At 40.2% G+C, this 16,647-nt stretch overlaps 4 protein-coding genes across 4 annotated transcripts; 1 reads left to right on the forward strand and 3 right to left on the reverse strand.

The window, feature by feature from the left end:
• The first annotated feature begins 2,057 nt into the window (after nucleotides 1-2,057).
• LOC139196041 (uncharacterized) lies at nucleotides 2,058-5,186 on the forward strand. Its single transcript, XM_070821703.1, has 3 exons — nucleotides 2,058-2,931; nucleotides 4,102-4,235; nucleotides 4,542-5,186. The coding sequence occupies exons 1-3, from the start codon at nucleotides 2,058-2,060 to the stop codon at nucleotides 5,184-5,186; spliced, it is 1,653 nt and encodes a 550-aa protein (XP_070677804.1).
• Nucleotides 5,187-6,459: 1,273 nt separating this feature from the next.
• On the reverse strand, nucleotides 6,460-6,765 carry LOC103454228 (auxin-induced protein 15A-like). The gene has a single exon (XM_008393821.3). It carries the CDS (start codon nucleotides 6,763-6,765, stop codon nucleotides 6,460-6,462), a length of 306 nt encoding a protein of 101 aa, XP_008392043.1.
• A 2,069-nt stretch (nucleotides 6,766-8,834) lies between these two features.
• Nucleotides 8,835-9,140, reverse strand: LOC103454229 (auxin-induced protein 15A-like). The gene has a single exon (XM_008393822.3). It carries the CDS (start codon nucleotides 9,138-9,140, stop codon nucleotides 8,835-8,837), a length of 306 nt encoding a protein of 101 aa, XP_008392044.1.
• Nucleotides 9,141-13,881: 4,741 nt separating this feature from the next.
• Nucleotides 13,882-14,510, reverse strand: LOC103454230 (auxin-induced protein 15A-like). Its single transcript, XM_070822229.1, has one exon. The coding sequence runs from the start codon at nucleotides 14,384-14,386 to the stop codon at nucleotides 14,081-14,083; it is 306 nt and encodes a 101-aa protein (XP_070678330.1). The 5' UTR covers nucleotides 14,387-14,510; the 3' UTR covers nucleotides 13,882-14,080.
• Between the last annotated feature and the right edge of the window lie 2,137 nt (nucleotides 14,511-16,647).

A 16,647-nucleotide genomic window follows, 5' to 3' on the forward strand; every position in this document is an offset into this window, starting at 1 on the left:
GGGCTTGATCTTGAGGATGAATGTTTCTTCAAGGGCCGTTAAAGCTTGATCTTGAATAACGGTGATGAGCGGATCTTCAAGGGCTTTTGGGCTTGATCTTGAAGAACAGTGATGAACGGATCTTTAAAGGCTTTTGGGCTTGATCTTGAAGAACGGTGGCTTGTTGATCCAAGGGCCGTCGGGGCTTGATCTTGGAAGAACGATGAACGAAGAACGAAGAACGAAGAAGGCTTTCTTCAAGGGTCGTCGGGGCTTGATCTTGAAGGTGGATTATTGTTGATCCAAGGGCCGTTGGGGCTTGATCTTGGATGAACGATGAACGAAGGATGAAGAACGAAGAAGGCTTTCTTGATTCTTCGGGATGAACGGATGATGAACGATGAACACTTTCTTCAAGGGCCGTAGGGGCTTGATCTCGAATTGGTGGAAGTTGTTCAAGGGCCTTTGGGGCTTGATCTTGAATTGGTGATTGTTGATCCAAGGGCCGTCGGGGCTTGATCTTGGAAGAACGATGAACGAAGAACGAAGAACACTTTCTTCAAGGGCCGTCGGGGCTTGATCTTGAATTGGTGGATGATTGTTGATCCAAAGGGCCATTTGGGCTTGATCTTAGGATGAACGATGAACGAAGAACGGAGAACGAAGAGAGATTTCTTGATTCTTCGGGAACCTGGATGCTTGAGAGCTTCGGAGTTTCAGAGCTTCAGAGCTTACTTAATGATTTTTTGGTTCCCCTAAATGAATGAATTAGCCTTCTATTTATAGAAATTTCCAAGGCCCAATGTTGAATATAATATTCCAGATGAAATAAGTCATTTCTGCCAGATGTTGACACGTGTCCTATTTGATGACTTTTCCAACTTATTTCGATTTTTTTGTTTAGACATACGCTACGTGTAGAATTTATGTAATACATGAGCGTCGAAACTTTGATTTATCGGTCAACATTTATTTACCGAAATTTCGATGTCTACAATCCCAAGTATACTAAAAGCTTTCCCAACTGCTTTAAGTGGTAGTCTTGTGCATGATTACTAGATAATAGACTCAAGAGCCACATATTATATGACAAATAAAATTTCTTCACATTTACATGACTTTGAAAAAAATGAAAAACTCCACAAATGTCAGTAGCAAATGATAAAGGTGTCTCAGTTGCTGGGAAAGGGGAAATAAAGCTAATCTCAAACCAAATCAATCGAGTCAATGGCCCTATGTTTTAAAAATATGGGTGTTGCTACATACACCAAATTTGTGCACCAAATGATATGACACATTCTGCACCATATCAAATTTTATTAAAATTATTAATCAAATTTCAACTTGAATTAAAATATAAATTTAATTGGTTCCACATCATTTGATGTGCCTAACATTATTCTTTTAAAAAAGCAGAATAATGTCAAACTCGCCCTTAGGGTTGATGACAGTAAAGGCAAATCCCTCCTAACAATAAACCTTAATCCGAGTATAATTAATAATTTGTTCTCTCCTAACTGTATAAACTTTAATTTTAGGAAAAAAAATAATTTACGAACAAGAATTGGACAAATCCCTTTAGGCAAACTTAAATCAGTTGATTCGTCAGACCGAATAGAAACATTTTGATGCTCATTTGCAGAATACAATCGCAAGAAACTAATAGGGAATCTTCTTCTCAACACATTGATTGCTTGTCCACTAGCCTTTCATGAGTACTTCCATTAGACATGCCTTTCATAATTTTGTCTAGTCCACTAATTGTCCATTAGTCTTTCTTTACTATTTCCATTAGTTGTTGTCTGCTCCTTTGGCTCCTATAAAGAGCATCTCTATTGTAAATCATAATATAGAAATACAATATACATTTTATACTCACCTTAATTTGGTATCAAGAGCAACAAAGCTCCATCGAGCAATTTTTTTTTCCGATCCTCATGGCTGAATCCACCAACTCACCCCTCTTGCCCACCCCTGTCACCATTAACGCTGCTGCTCAGTTACCTCTAAAACTCACACCCACCAACTTTCCTTCCTGGTGAGCTCAATTCAATGCCCTGCTTCTTGGGTATAACCTGATGGGTTACATTGATGGATCAAAACCACGTCCTGCTGCCTCCTCTACTGTGTGCTACACCTTCTGGATTCGTCAAGATCAGCTGCTACTACATGCTATCTTAGCTTATGTCTCTGAACAGATTATATCTCTCATTTCCTCCTCTAAAACATCCAAGGAGGCTTGGGACAAGCTCACCAAGCTCTACGCCAACAAAACACGCTCTCGGGTTCTCAACCTCAAAAAGCGTCTTACGCTCATGCGTCGTGATACACAACCTGTGTCAGTTTTTCTACAAGCTATCAAAGCTATCATTGATGAGCTTGCCATCATTGATTCTCCACTTTCCGACGATGATGTTGTTCTACACGTCCTCAATGGTGTTGGACCTGCCTTCAAAGAAATCGTTGCCGTTGTTCGAGCTAGCGATACCTCCATCTCCTTTGAAAATCTGTATGACAAACTCATTGAACATGAAACTTTCCTCCAACGGGATGCACCACCAGCTGCTATTACTCCTATGACTGCCCTTGTTGCTCAAGCTCCCCGCTCCTTCCAGCGTGACTTCAGGGCCACACAAGCCTCCCAACAACGTCCAACAAATACCACCTACAACTCTAACCGTGCTAACCACCACAACTCCAATCATCATCGTTCTACTACGGGGTATCGTTGTTTTTGTCAATGGTGTGGTACTCAAGGGCATAGTGCAAAATGTTGCCCTCAACTTTCTTCCGCTCCACCCACGGTCAACCACACCACTATCCGCCCCTCAACATCATCTCCTTGGCTGCTCAACTCGGGTGCCTCTCACCATGTCACTTTTGATTCCAGGAACATCCCGGACTCCACTACCTATGATGGTCCTGATCAGATTGTTATTGGTAATGGAACAGGTTTAAGTATTACACATGTTGGTTCCACATCACTCTCTTCTTCCTCTACCACCCCATTTCACTTAAATGATGTCCTGTGTGTTCCTTCCATTTCCCGTAATATTATTTCCATTGCCAAATTTAATAGACAAAATGCCACCTCTATTGAATTTTTTCCTGATTCCTTTCTTGTCAAGGATCTCAACACGGGAGCGGCACTTCTTCGAGGCCCGAATAAGAACGATACATATGAGTGGCCGTGCTTGATGCCTCAAAAACAAGTTATGAGCAGTGTGATGGACTCCTCCAATGTGTGGCACCGTAGGCTTGGTCACCCCAACCATCGAACCTATCTTCAAATCCAACGTACCTCCTCCATTCCTATGTCTTCAACTCCTTCTGTTTGCACTTCTTGTCATTGCAATAAGAGCCACAAGCTCCCATTTGGTCATTCTACGCTTGTTAGTAAGCGTCCCCTTGAACTAATTTATAGTGATGTATGGGGTCCTGCTCCCTATTTATCTACTAATGGTTTTTCATACTATGTTATCTTTGTCGATCATTTCACGAAATATATTTGGTTTTATCCCATGAAACACAAATCCAATGTTTTCTCAATCTTCACAACCTTTAAAGCTTTTGTAGAAAACTACTTCCACACCAAAATAATCACCTTCTACTCTGACGGAGGAGGAGAATATGTTAAACTCAAACATTTTCTTTCCACAAATGGCATCACTCACCTCACCACTCCTCCACACACTCCTGAACACAATGGTGTTACTGAACGCCGCCACCGCCATGTTGTCGAAACAGGGTTAACACTTCTCCACCAAGCATCCTTACCCCTAACTTATTGGTCATATGCTTTCAAAACTACTGTGAATCTTATTAATAGGATGCCCACTCATGTTCTCAATAATATCTCTCCATACAAAGCTCTCTTTGGTGATCTTCCTAACTACATTAAGCTTCGTGTGTTTGGTTGCTTATGTTTCCCTTGGTTAAGACCCTATAATTCCAACAAGCTTCTTCCTCGATCTCGTCCATGTCTCTTTCTTGGTTACTCCTCTACTCAAAGTGCTTATCTATGTCTTGATCTCCCTTCCCGTCGTATGTTTGTTTCCCGTCACGTTCGATTTGATGAAAACACTTTTCCTTTTTCTTTTCGTGACTCCGTCATCCCTTCAGTTCCTTCCCCCGACTCCACTGCATGGTCTGCTGTCACTCCAGCCGCCATCTCCATTCCTGCTCACATTGCCGAAGTGCCACCAGTTCCATCACACACCTCTTCTCAGCATGCTGCCACTCATACATCTTCGGAGGTCTCGGAGTTGTGTCTCTCCCCTGCACCATCACCATCTGCGACTGCTCACCCCCCATCCCCACATCATCTCATACCCACATCTATCATTCCTTTACCCCCACCACCACCAAATAATTTCAACCATCACCCCATGACCACCAGAGCCAAAAACAATATCTTTAAACCTAAACAACTTTGCACTGCCACCAAACACCCACTTCCTTCTCCCATTGAACCAACATGTGTTTCTCAGGCTATCAAAGATCCTCTTTGGCGTGCAGCAATGTCCGACGAGTTCAATGCGTTAATCCGCAATGGCACATAGGAGCTTGTTCCTCCTCAACCTTCACAGAATCTTATCGGGTGCAAATGGGTATTCCGCATCAAAAGACATTCTGATGGCAGCATTGATAGGTACAAAGCACGCCTTGTTGCTAAAGGCTTTCACCAACGTTCTAGCGTGGATTTCTTAGACACCTTCAGTCCAGTTGTCAAACCCATCACCATCCGTATTGTTCTTCATTTGGCTCTCACTCATGGTTGGCCTCTTCGTCAATTAGACGTGAACAATGCCTTTTTGCATGGATCACTCTCTGAAGATGTTTACATGGTACAACCCCCCGGGTTCGGTGAATCTACTGTTCCAACACATGTCTGCAAACTTCGCAAAGCTTTATATGGCCTCAAGCAGGCACCCCGATCATGGTACAAGGAGTTGAGCACTTTTTTGCTCAATCAAGGATTTGTCAATGCCATCTCAGATACATCTCTCTTTATTTTTCGTCAGGATAATGATGTGATCTTCCTTCTAGTTTATGTTGATGATCTTGTTCTTACAGGAAATAATACCAGTCTCCTCTCTATGTTCATTCAAGCCTTGGCAAATCGTTTTTCTGTCAAAGATTTGGGGAACCTTCATTATTTCCTTGGGGTTGAAGTGCGCCACGGGTTTGTTTCTTTCTCAACATAAATACATCCATGATTTTCTCGCTAAAGCTAAAATGGATGGTGCTAAGGATGTGACCACACCAATGGCTACCTCTACTCCTTTGATTCTCTCTGATGGCTCTCCTCTCACTGATGCTACTACCTTTCGACAACTTGTTGGAGGTCTCCAATACCTCAGTCTCACCCGCCCTGACATCTCATTTACCATCAACAAACTCTCACAGTTCATGCATCGACCAACTGAGTCTCATTGGCAGGCCTTGAAACGTCTCCTCCGCTATCTAAAAGGCACTATTTTTCATGGCATTCTCTTCCGCCGCAGTGCCTCATCTCGTCTATATGCCTTCTCAGATGCTGACTGGGCTGGTGATCGTGATGACCGTAAGTCTACCACAGGTTATGTCATCTATTTAGGTGGCAACTTAATCTCTTGGAGCTCTCGCAAACAACGTTCTGTCGCTTGATCGTCCACGGAAGCAGTATACCGCGCCATAGCCTCTACTACTGCTGAACTAGCTTGGCTTCAATCCCTTCTCCATGAGCTTGGTGTCTCCTCAATGGATAAGCCAACCATTTCTTGCGACAATATTGGGGCAACTTTTTATAGTGTCAATCCTGTTCTTCACTCTCGCATGAAGCACATTGAACTTGATTTTCAGTTTGTTCGTGATCGCGTCAATCGCGGGCTTCTTCAAGTTTCACATGTTTCTACTCAGGATCAGCTTGCAGATGTCCTCACAAAAGCTCTTCCTCGTCCACGCTTCCAATTGTTACGATCCAAGATCGGTGTCTCTGACGGGACCACCATCTTGCGGGGGCGTAAAAGGGAATCTTCTTCTCAACACATTGATTGCTTGTCCACTAGCCTTTCATGAGTACTTCCATTAGACATGCCTTTCATAATTTTGTCTAGTCCACTAATTGTCCATTAGTCTTTCTTTACTATTTCCATTAGTTGTTGTCCGCTCCTTTGGCTCCTATAAAGAGCATCTCTATTGTAAATCATAATATAGAAATACAATATACATTTTATACTCACCTTAATTGAAACTATATCACGGTTAATCACATAGTGGATACATGAACGAACATAAGCAAGAAGTAGATAAGGAATGTTTTTCTATATTGTAAAGAAGCAATGAATATTGCTAAAGTCTACATTTACATGCATAATCCGATCTGGGGTGACAATAATTCTCCCTCCTCAATCGGAAAAAAATGTGTAAATATTCCATTGCACAAAATTGTGACAATCACAGAGACGAGTTCATGTAATCGTTCTCCATTATCCAATCTCACAATGCTTTCAAGCGACAAATAAGATCAAGGAAGGCATCTTGTCTGCAGGGGACTGTTAGACCGCCCATTGGGTGATCAAATCCGAATTCCTCCTCAGCGTCACTCAGCAAGTCTTGAAATGCAGGGTGGTTGAGGAATGATATAGGAACAACGAACCGCTGCTTCTCACTCTCGCCAACATAAACTGGAAAATAACCTTTAGGGACATCTGCTAAATTATATGACGCTCCTTGACTTGAATTTGAAAAAGATCGCTGAAAAAGTTTCTTAGCAGGAATCACAGCTGGAAGACGGAACCCCATGTTGTAAATCTTGGGAGTAAAGACTTGTAATCAAGTTTACAGAGACTTGAAGAAGATCACAAGGAATTTCGGAACGAGGAAACTTATACTGAGAAGTTGTAGACTTACTTTGGTGGTCATAAACCTATGCATTCATATGGTATATATAGTTGAAAAGTCTTGTAAAATATCCTCATGTATTAAGGAAAACATATGGTGAAGACAATCCGGATGGGGTATAGAAGGGAATAATAGCTCATGAGGGATCACATGGTTCTGTCTTCCCATCAATCCTTTAGGCAAAATATACGGATCAAATTAACAATTTCGCTTCCCGTCACATATTTTTGTTTGTTAGGAGGCAGATATGAAGTCTCAATCACTACCAAGGAGTGTTGGTGATGAATAGGAAGACCAAGCCATGTGAACTTTGATCCAATGCTATATGTCTCTTTAAAATCCCAAATCAATTGCTTCAAGACCACTCACATCAACTACTTGAGATATTGTTCGACAGATCGGTCCTTTTATTTCTTTCTGTTTGGACACGAAATAAAAAGCAAATTAGTTACCAAGTGGTTCAAAAACTTGAATGTTTAATTAGGCAGCTGAAGAAGAAAATGCTTGTCTTCAGTATGTCTCTGATTTTCTAAGCTTATATTTATCCTTGCAAAAGGCTTCAATTGTTTATTTTAGTTTTAATCTGACATCTGATTTTGCTTGAGCTGATTTCTTTTCATTGGGTCCATCCTGGTGGCTTATCACCAATGATTTTAGTCAACAGATGGCTTTTGACACGCCAATTTATCTACAAGTACAATTATACATACATATGATAAGAGTAAGAAGCAAATTAAAAGCACGATTATGCTAATTCCCAACTACTAATCATCTCAAATCTTTCTTTTCTACAAGCTGAGTATTCAATTGAAATTTACATTGTTGGTTTTCTTGTTAAGAAATTTTAAGCAACGGGTTTCCGTTTGCCTGGTATTGCTCATGCTAAGAGAAACAAAGTACCTTCGAAGGCCTTGGACGTTCCTAAAGACCTTTTTGAGTCTATGTTGGGGAGGGCCCAAATAAGCTAAGCGATATGTGATTCCCATCTCATACTTGAACCAACCTTTATTCCAAGATTTGATAAGTCGAACTGAAGAAGAATTTGGGTATGATCATCCCATGGGTGCTATCACAATCCCGTGCAGTGAAGATACCTTGATTTCACCTCTTGCTTCAGTGTATAAGAAGAAGGTTACGTAGGCTTCATTTATCGGCTTGTACAAAAGCGAGTTGCCTACTCGGACAAATTTTTGGTTTCAATTTTTGCATCTTCCGACGGAAGAGGCTTTTGATAAATTCATTAGATACAATTTCAAACCCTTGGGAGCTGAGGATACAAGTTCATATTCTCAACTAATTCTTATGAACTTTCCTAATAGATTTCCAAATGAAAGGCTAATGAGGTTGTAAATAAGTTCTTGTATACTCAATTATGCCATTGTTGTCTTTATACCGGTTACACTCACTAGCCTTGCGAGGATACCATTAACACGACCATTAGAAGTGCACGTCATTTATGTGCTCTAAACACCTAAAGCTAAGTACCTTGAGTGGGCTAGACCGAATGGAAGGAGGGTTAGGGGGAAGGATTTAAGACTTTGCTGGAAACAACGAGCTTTTTATACGTTTTTAACATTTCTAAATGTCATGGGAAATTTTCATGTTCAATCATACACCTCAAGGATTAACAAATTGCAGTCGCAATTAGACATGAAACTATGAGAATCTGTAGAAGAAATTTATCCATTTACAAAATCCTATTCCAGGGGGACAATAATTCTTTATTGTAAAGAAGCCATGAATATTACTACAGTCTCCATTTACATAATCGATTCTTGGGGGACAATATTTCTTTATTGTAAAGAAGCTATGAATATTACTAGAGTCTCCATTTACATAATCGATTCCAGGGGTACAATATTTATTCCTCCTGGATCGAAAAAAAAATGTACAAGATGGGGATATGTCTGGTGTACCAAATTGTAACAATCACACAGTTGATGTAATTGTTCTCCATTATATATCCAGTCTCACAATGCACTCAAGTGGGAAATGAGATCAATGAAGGTATCTTGTCTGCAGGGAATTGTTAAACCGCCCATTTGGTGATCATATCCGAATTCTTCTTCAGCCTCACTTAGCAAGCCTTGAAATGAAGGCTGATTGACGATGGATATAGGAACAACGAACCGCTGCTTCTCACTCTCGCCAACATAAACTGGAAAATAACCTTTTGGGACATCTGCTAAATTATACAAAGCTCCTTGACTTGAATTTGAGAAAGACAGTCGAAGAAGTTTCTTAGCAGGAATTATAGCTGGAAGACGGAACCCCATTGTTGTGAATCTTGAGAGAAGACTGGTAATTGAGTTTAAATAAACTGGAAGATCTCAAGGAACTTGTGAAACAAGGAAAATTAAACGTGATGTTGTATACTTAATTTGGTGGTCAATGTCATTAACCAATGAGTTCATACGGTATATATAGTTGAAGAGACTTGTACAATATCTTCTATTGAAGAAAATATATGGTGAAGGCAATCCGGATGGGGTATAGAAGGGAACAAGAGCTCATGAGGGATCACATGGTTTTGTCTTCCCGTGCTTAAAGGCCCTTTAAGCAAACTATGTGGATCAAATTAACTATTTCTCTTTCCATTATTTATTTTTTATTGTCAGGCAAATATGAAGTCTCAATCCCTACCAAGGAGTCATGGTGTTGAATCAGAAGACACAGGAACTTTGATCAAATGCTGATGTGCCATACCTGTATTAACTCAATTGATTCACGACCACTCACACCAACTTGATAGGATTTTTACCACACATGCAAAAAGGGTTAAAAACACCTAAAATACTTGCAAAAGAAACAAGGTTGTCTACTCTGATAAATATTGGGTTCCAAATGTCGCTACAAAAAAATGGGCCTTTTGAGACGGTCAAAACGTGTCGCGAAAGCATCTAAAAGCGTCGCGATAGCCCTTTTATGACGAACTTGCAACGGCCAATAACGCATCGCAACAAAATGGTGTCGAAAATGTTTGGTCTATTGTACGCGATGCTTTGAGCACGTCGCAAGTACTATTTACTACGGCTTGTGACGGCTACCTATGCGTCACAAATAAGTGGCCTCGGGTTTAAAAAAAACTTAGGCGTCAAATGGGACCCCACAATGACATTATTTTAACAACTTCACTAAAATTATTTTATGTGAAATTTACTATAGGTTCCAAATTAAAATAAATTATGTAAATTTCTATAAACTACTGTTTGGACCCAATTTTACAATATTGGCCTGAGCAATCAAGACCGTTGAATGAGCAAGATTATGGGCCGTTGGATGACTCCGAACATTCAGAGGCCGTGATTTTGCATGCATTCGGCCTACATATTTAAAGCCGTTGGATGACGGAAACGAAGGAAACTATATTAGATGTTACTATTTTATTAGTAATTTTAATATGGTGATTTATCTTATGATTACATCTTGAGAGTTAAACAAATGAAGGAGGTTACATTGCAACAAGGACTCTGTGGTCACGTGTTGTGCAACTTGGTTTGTTCGCGGCTTGATCAATGCAGAAAATCAATAATTATCAGGATTTAGGAATATTGGGATATGCATAAGGCAAGGCAGCAGATAAATATGTATGCAGGATGGGATGATTATCATATAAAGTACAAATGGTATATGCCTTTTGATGTTTTGGTTTTGGCCACGTGAATGTGCTTTTTGGGATTATATTCCATCTTATTATGCGTGCATGGCTACACTTGAATCAATGTGGTGGAAATAGAGTTCTAGTTGTACTAGGTGACAGTCTGAGGGCACGAGTTTTTTGGAAGGAAAACATGGGCTTTTTGAATAATGGTGAAGCAAAGTCAGATGATGATGGCATCTAAAATAGAGGCTTTCGCTTATCTTAAGAAGTCTTTATCTGAAGTTCTAGTTGACGAGTTTGAATTGAAATCAAATTCTACACTAGTGTGAAGCTGCGCCGCAACATTTGCTTCTATAAATACAATGTCGCGGGCATCATCCAAGGACTATCTCCAACTCAACACACAAACTGCCTTACGCAAACCCTCGCTCTACGCAAAACCTCTCAACAACCTTAAGATTTTTATTTTCTTTTTCGCCAACACATCTTCAGTTTGGATAAACAACACTATGAAGGCAACCGGCGAACATCTTCAGTTTGGATAAACAGCACTGCCGTCATAGAATCAGCCGACCGTGAAGCACCTTCAATTTGGATAAACAACATTGCGTCAAGGCCGACTGGTTATCTATCCAAGTCTTGGTCGAGAAGGGTTTTCGAATCCTTATTGGCAGAGGTCATTTCACTAGCCTTCTCAATAAAGTGAGGTGTTACCAATCACTGGACTTGGCGTATTGAACGCCAAGTTATTTTATGATTAGATACTCACAAGTTGGATTTAGAGTTCGGCATTCTGACGGCCGAACCACATTTACGATTAAGACGTACGTCTGCTTTGAATACTTGTGTCCATATAGTCTGGTGTCGATTTGGTATGCTTATACTCTTACGAATATAATCACCGTGACCGAATCCAACACCGACGATTTGTGAACTTCGTAGAACTAGTAGCCTTGTCTTCAGGCTCTAGAACCCAAATGCCGAGACGTGTTCCTTCCTCGACCGCAATCGCAAGATTGAGAAGTTAGCAGCGCATTCGACGTAGCATCAACATATTTTACTCCTCGGCCGAGCTCGGCCGACAAGTTGGCACGCTTGCATACAACCGAATGACGTAATTAGCTCCTTAGTTACTCGGCTTGCGCGCCACGTAGGCTTGTTAGTTTTTAGGGTCAACAACTACACACAAATTGTTATTAATAATGAACTATAAATTAGGTAAATTTTAATACAATGTATTATCATATAGAAGTACCAACAAAAGTATGAAATCAACTGCACTTGTACTTAAAGTTAGTTGAATGGTCGTATCAATTATAGTATTACACACCAACGACATCATGTAGTCTTTATCTAGAACTTGCAACAAGTGACATTTTTGATACAGATTGCAAAGCTCCTGACACATATGAACACACATCGCTAGAAATAGATTGCGAAGCTCCTGACACATATGAACACATAGCGCTAGAAACAGATTGCGAAGCTCCTGAAACATATGAACACACAACATAAGTAAAATTATACATGTCCAACTTGTAGGGAAGACAAAGTTGACACTCATATCACCTGCTTTGAATATTTCAACTTTCCATGGAATTCATTGTAATCTCCCTCTTTAAGTGCCCTCAAACAACTGAATTTTTACAAGAGGAAACACAACATTTTCCAAGATACTTAAACACTAACATATATTACGATTTCTTCACTTATATGGGACATTCCTATTGCAAATAGTATATCAGATATATCATGAAAACTGGTACTTGTAGAATTAAACTAGCAAGAAAAATGGCTAACCAGAATGTCACATCCCGACCCGGGCCCCCACCACATTCCGGGCTTGACTCCACCATAGCACGATATTGTCCGCTTTAGGCCCCGACCACGCCCTCACGGTTTTGTTTATGGGAACTCTCACAAGAACTTCCCAGTGGGTCATCCATCATGGGATTGCTCTCGCGCAAACTCGCTTAACTTTGGAGTTCTGATGGAACCCAAAGCCAGTGAGCTCCCATAAGGCCTCGTGCTAGGTAGAGATGGGAATATACAAAGACAGCTTACAGGATCCACTCCCTTGGGCGATGTGGGATCTTACAAGAATGTCAAACATGTCCATTGCATATAAATCCTTGGCAATACAAATCCAGAGCATGCATACAACCAGTTTGTTGCAATGACCCAATCAAACCTTTATACGGTTTCCTCTGCCTCATTGCATTTTCCAATGTGGGTGTGGATAAACGATATGTTGATTGAGTCTCTTCCACTGACAAACTTTTGGAACCAAAATCCATAGAACTCGAGGGCCTTACTCCAGTTTCCCTCATGCTCGAAGGTAATGATTTGAGAGCTCAACTTTCAATACCATCACCACAACACAAGAAAAAGAAAATCCAAATATAAGAATATTCATATGTTTTGAATATAATTTATCGTTGGGACCTTGGACAGTACTATACAGAGCCATGCTCACAAATAATAGTGTTTACCTACACAGGGACATCCTCAAAGCAGAGTGATTAACCAAACTCTCCACCATACCCTGAATGAATTGGAAACCTAGTTGAAATTACACATTTCATCTAACTCTGGGACCAAAAATTAATCATATTTTCACAATGAAGAAAAGAGCATTCTACCCAATTATATCGCTTTTGATAAACTCATGGGCTACAATTTCAAACCGCTTGAGAGCTGAGGATAAAAACGGTCAGCCAAACAGACATAGATTAATTGACATCACCACAAGCATGTAATATGAACTTGAAAAATATCATACATTTGTACTTGTTACTTGTTCTGCAAAGATAGTTGAGAATGTATTATATATTTTCCTTCTTCCCTTGGTCATTTCACGTTTTTTTTGTTGAACTGGCCGTGAAATGTCACTTATCACCCCAGGGAACAACTTAAAATATATACAAGTAACAATCCTTTGATCTCACCAAATGGATACTAGTACTAACTACTAATCCATGTTTAATCCTGCATTACAAGCATCGATGAATCAAGTCAGAGAATTCACCCGTTGCCCCTAATTCTTGTATACTGTCCTTATATATGGATTTCCAAATGAAGGGCTAACGAGGTTGTAAATGAGTTCTTGTATACTCAGTTCAGCCATTATTGTCTTTAAACCTGCTAATGGGCTAGACCCAATGGTTAGGGGAAAGGATTTAGGACTGCGCTCGAAACAATGCTTTTTATAAGACTTTTTTACATTTCTATATGTCATAGGAAATTCCCATGTTCAATCAAATTAAAGTCGCAATTAGATATGAAGGAGATTACTCCTGCTCAAAGTTTTGAATGCTATCTAGCACATTAGTATACTAACAGCTATTGAAAGTGATCCAAATGGAAACTCAATTATGAGAATCTGTAGAAGATATTAATCCATTTACATAATCCGATTCCAGGGGGACAATAATTCTTTATTGTAAAGAACATATGAATATTGCTACAGTCTACATTTACATAATCTGATCCCAAGGGGACAATAATTCTTCCTCCTGGGTCGAAAGAAAATGTACAAGATGTGGAACTTTTCCAATGTACAAAATTGTGACAATCACAGAGTTCATGTAATTGTTCTCCATTATGCATCCAGTCTCACAAAGCACTCAAGCGGGAAATGAGATCAAGGAATGTATCTTGTCTGCAGGGAATCGTTACACCGCCCATTGGGTGATCATATCCGAATTCTTCTTCAGCCTCACTTAGCAAGTCTTGAAATGAAGGCTGGTTGAGGATGGATATAGGAACAACAAACCGCTGCTTCTCACTCTTGCCAACATAAACTGGAAAATAACCTTTTGGGACGTCTGCTAAATTATACGAAACTTGTTGACTTGAATTTGAAAAAGACCGTCGAAGAAGTTTCTTAGCAGGAATTACAGATGGAAGACGGAACCCCATTATTATCTTGAGAGGAAAGACTGGTAATCGAGTTTACAAAAACTTGAAGAAGATGTCAATGAACTTGTGAAACAAGGAAAATTAGACTTGAGCTGTTGTAGACTTAATTTGGTGGTCATTAACCAATGAGTTCATAGGTATATATAGTTGAAGAGTTTTGTACAATATCCTCTATTGATGAAAATATGTGGTGAAGACAATCCGGATGGGGTATAGAAGGGAACAGGAGCTCATGAGGGATCACATGGTTTTGTCTTCCCACGCTTAAAGGCCCTTTAAGCAAATCTGTGGATCAAATTAACTATTTCTCTATCCAACATTTATTTTGGATTGGTAGGCAAATATGAAGTCTCAATCCCTACCAAGGAGTCATGGTGATGAATCGGGAGACAGAGGCATGTGAACTTTGATCAAATGCTAATGTCACTTACAAATCCCAACTCAATTGATTCACGACCACTCACACCAACTACTTGAGATATTGTCTGACACATAGATCCTTTTTTTGTGTTTGGACATGAAAAACAAGAAGCAAATTAGTTAGCAAGTGGCTTCGAAAACTTGTATGTTTAATTAGCCACCTGCAGAAGAAAATGCCTTGTTTTCTTTTAGGCTTATATTCATCCTTCCAAAAGGAATACTATCTGATAGCCTAGGTATTTATATTGACAAGTCCATGTGATTTTGCTTGAGCTGATGTCTCTTCATTGGGTCCATCCTGGTGGCTTATCCCCAATCATTTTTATTTAAAATTTTTTTTTTTTTTTATAACAAATGACTTTTGAGATGCCCATGTATCTATACAAACAGTTATGAATTATACATACATATGATAACAGTCGGGAGCAAATTGGAAGCAACACAAACAACAACAACAACAACAACAACAAAGCCTTTTCCCACTAAGTGGGGTCGGCTATATGAATCCTAGAACGCCATTGCGCTCGGTTTTGTGTCATGTCCTCCGTTAGATCCAAGTACTCTAAGTCTTTTCTTAGGGTCTCTTCCAAAGTTTTCCTAGGTCTTCCTCTACCCCTTCGGCCCTGAACCTCTGTTCCGTAGTCACATCTTCGAACCGAAGCGTCAGTAGGCCTTCTTTGCACATGTCCAAACCACCGTAACCAATTTTCTCTCATCTTTCCTTCAATATCGGCTACTCCTACTTTACCTCGGATATCCTCATTCCCAATCTTATCCTTTCTCATGTGCCCACACATCCCACGAAGCATCCTCATCTCCGCTACACCCATTTTGTATACGTGTTGATGCTTCACCGCCCAACATTATGTGCCATACAACATCGCTGGCCTTATTGCCGTCCTATAAAATTTTCCCTTGAGCTTCAATGGCCTACGACGGTCACACAACACGCCGGATGCACTCTTACACTTCATCCATCCAACTTGTATTCTATGGTTGAGATCTCCATCTAATTCTCCGTTCTCTTGCAAGATAGATCCTACGTAGCGAAAACGGTCGCTTTTTGTGATCTTCGCTAGATTGCTCCGGTCATTAGTGTGGATAAGTATATAAATGGATAGAGATAGGAAAGCAAACACAAGATGTACGTGGTTCACCCAGATTGGCTACGTCCACGGAATAGAGGAGTTCTCATTAATTGTGAAGGGTTTACACAAGTACATAGGTTCAAGCTCTCCTTTAGTGAGTACAAGTGAATGATTTAGTACAAATGACATTAGGAAATATTGTGGGAGAATGATCTCGTAATCACGAAACTTCTAAGTACCGGAGTGTGGTATCGTCTTGACTTGCCTTATCTGTCTCATAGGTAGATGTGGCATCTTCTCTGGAAGTACTCTTCCTCCATCCAGGGGTGGTATCTTTAACTAGTAGAGATGCACAAGGTAATGTATCAATTTCACTTGAAGCTTACTTGTAGTTTCAGGCTTGGTCAAGCGCGATACAAACCATGTAGTAGGAGTCCCCCAAGTCGTCGAGCTAGGGGATCTGCTGAAAGAGGTGACAGACAAGGTAAGCAATCAGAGCTCCAAGCAATCAGTCCCAGATCAGAACTTTGATTTCGAGTTCCGGCTGATTGTTCACATTCTCCCTATCTTGCAGGCAACATGAAGGATAAAGAGAAGAAAAATGGGAAGAGATGATATGGGATACTTTTGCTTTTGAAGAAGTAACTTTCCACAGGCTTATTCTTGAACTGGGCTGGAGGGTTTTCTGGTTTCCTCCAGAGTATAAGGCCGACTGAAGAATTTGAGGGTCAAAACAAGTCCATCAAATCTAGA

The sequence above is a fragment of the Malus domestica genome, chromosome 05, assembly GCF_042453785.1.
Source record: "Malus domestica chromosome 05, GDT2T_hap1".
Classification (NCBI taxonomy): Eukaryota; Viridiplantae; Streptophyta; class Magnoliopsida; order Rosales; family Rosaceae; genus Malus; species Malus domestica.

Bases quoted from the DNA above. Each gene is read 5' to 3' on its own strand.
- LOC139196041 (XM_070821703.1), top strand. From the start codon at position 2,058: ATGGGTTACATTGATGGATCAAAACCACGTCCTGCTGCCTCCTCTACT. The intron at 2,932-4,101 runs GTTTAAGTATTA...TCATCCCTTCAG, and splicing joins TGTTATTGGTAATGGAACAG to TTCCTTCCCCCGACTCCACT. The intron at 4,236-4,541 runs GTCTCGGAGTTG...AATGGCACATAG, and splicing joins CCACTCATACATCTTCGGAG to GAGCTTGTTCCTCCTCAACC.
- LOC103454228 (XM_008393821.3), bottom strand. From the start codon at position 6,765: ATGGGGTTCCGTCTTCCAGCTGTGATTCCTGCTAAGAAACTTTTTCAG.
- LOC103454229 (XM_008393822.3), bottom strand. From the start codon at position 9,140: ATGGGGTTCCGTCTTCCAGCTATAATTCCTGCTAAGAAACTTCTTCGA.
- LOC103454230 (XM_070822229.1), bottom strand. From the start codon at position 14,386: ATGGGGTTCCGTCTTCCATCTGTAATTCCTGCTAAGAAACTTCTTCGA.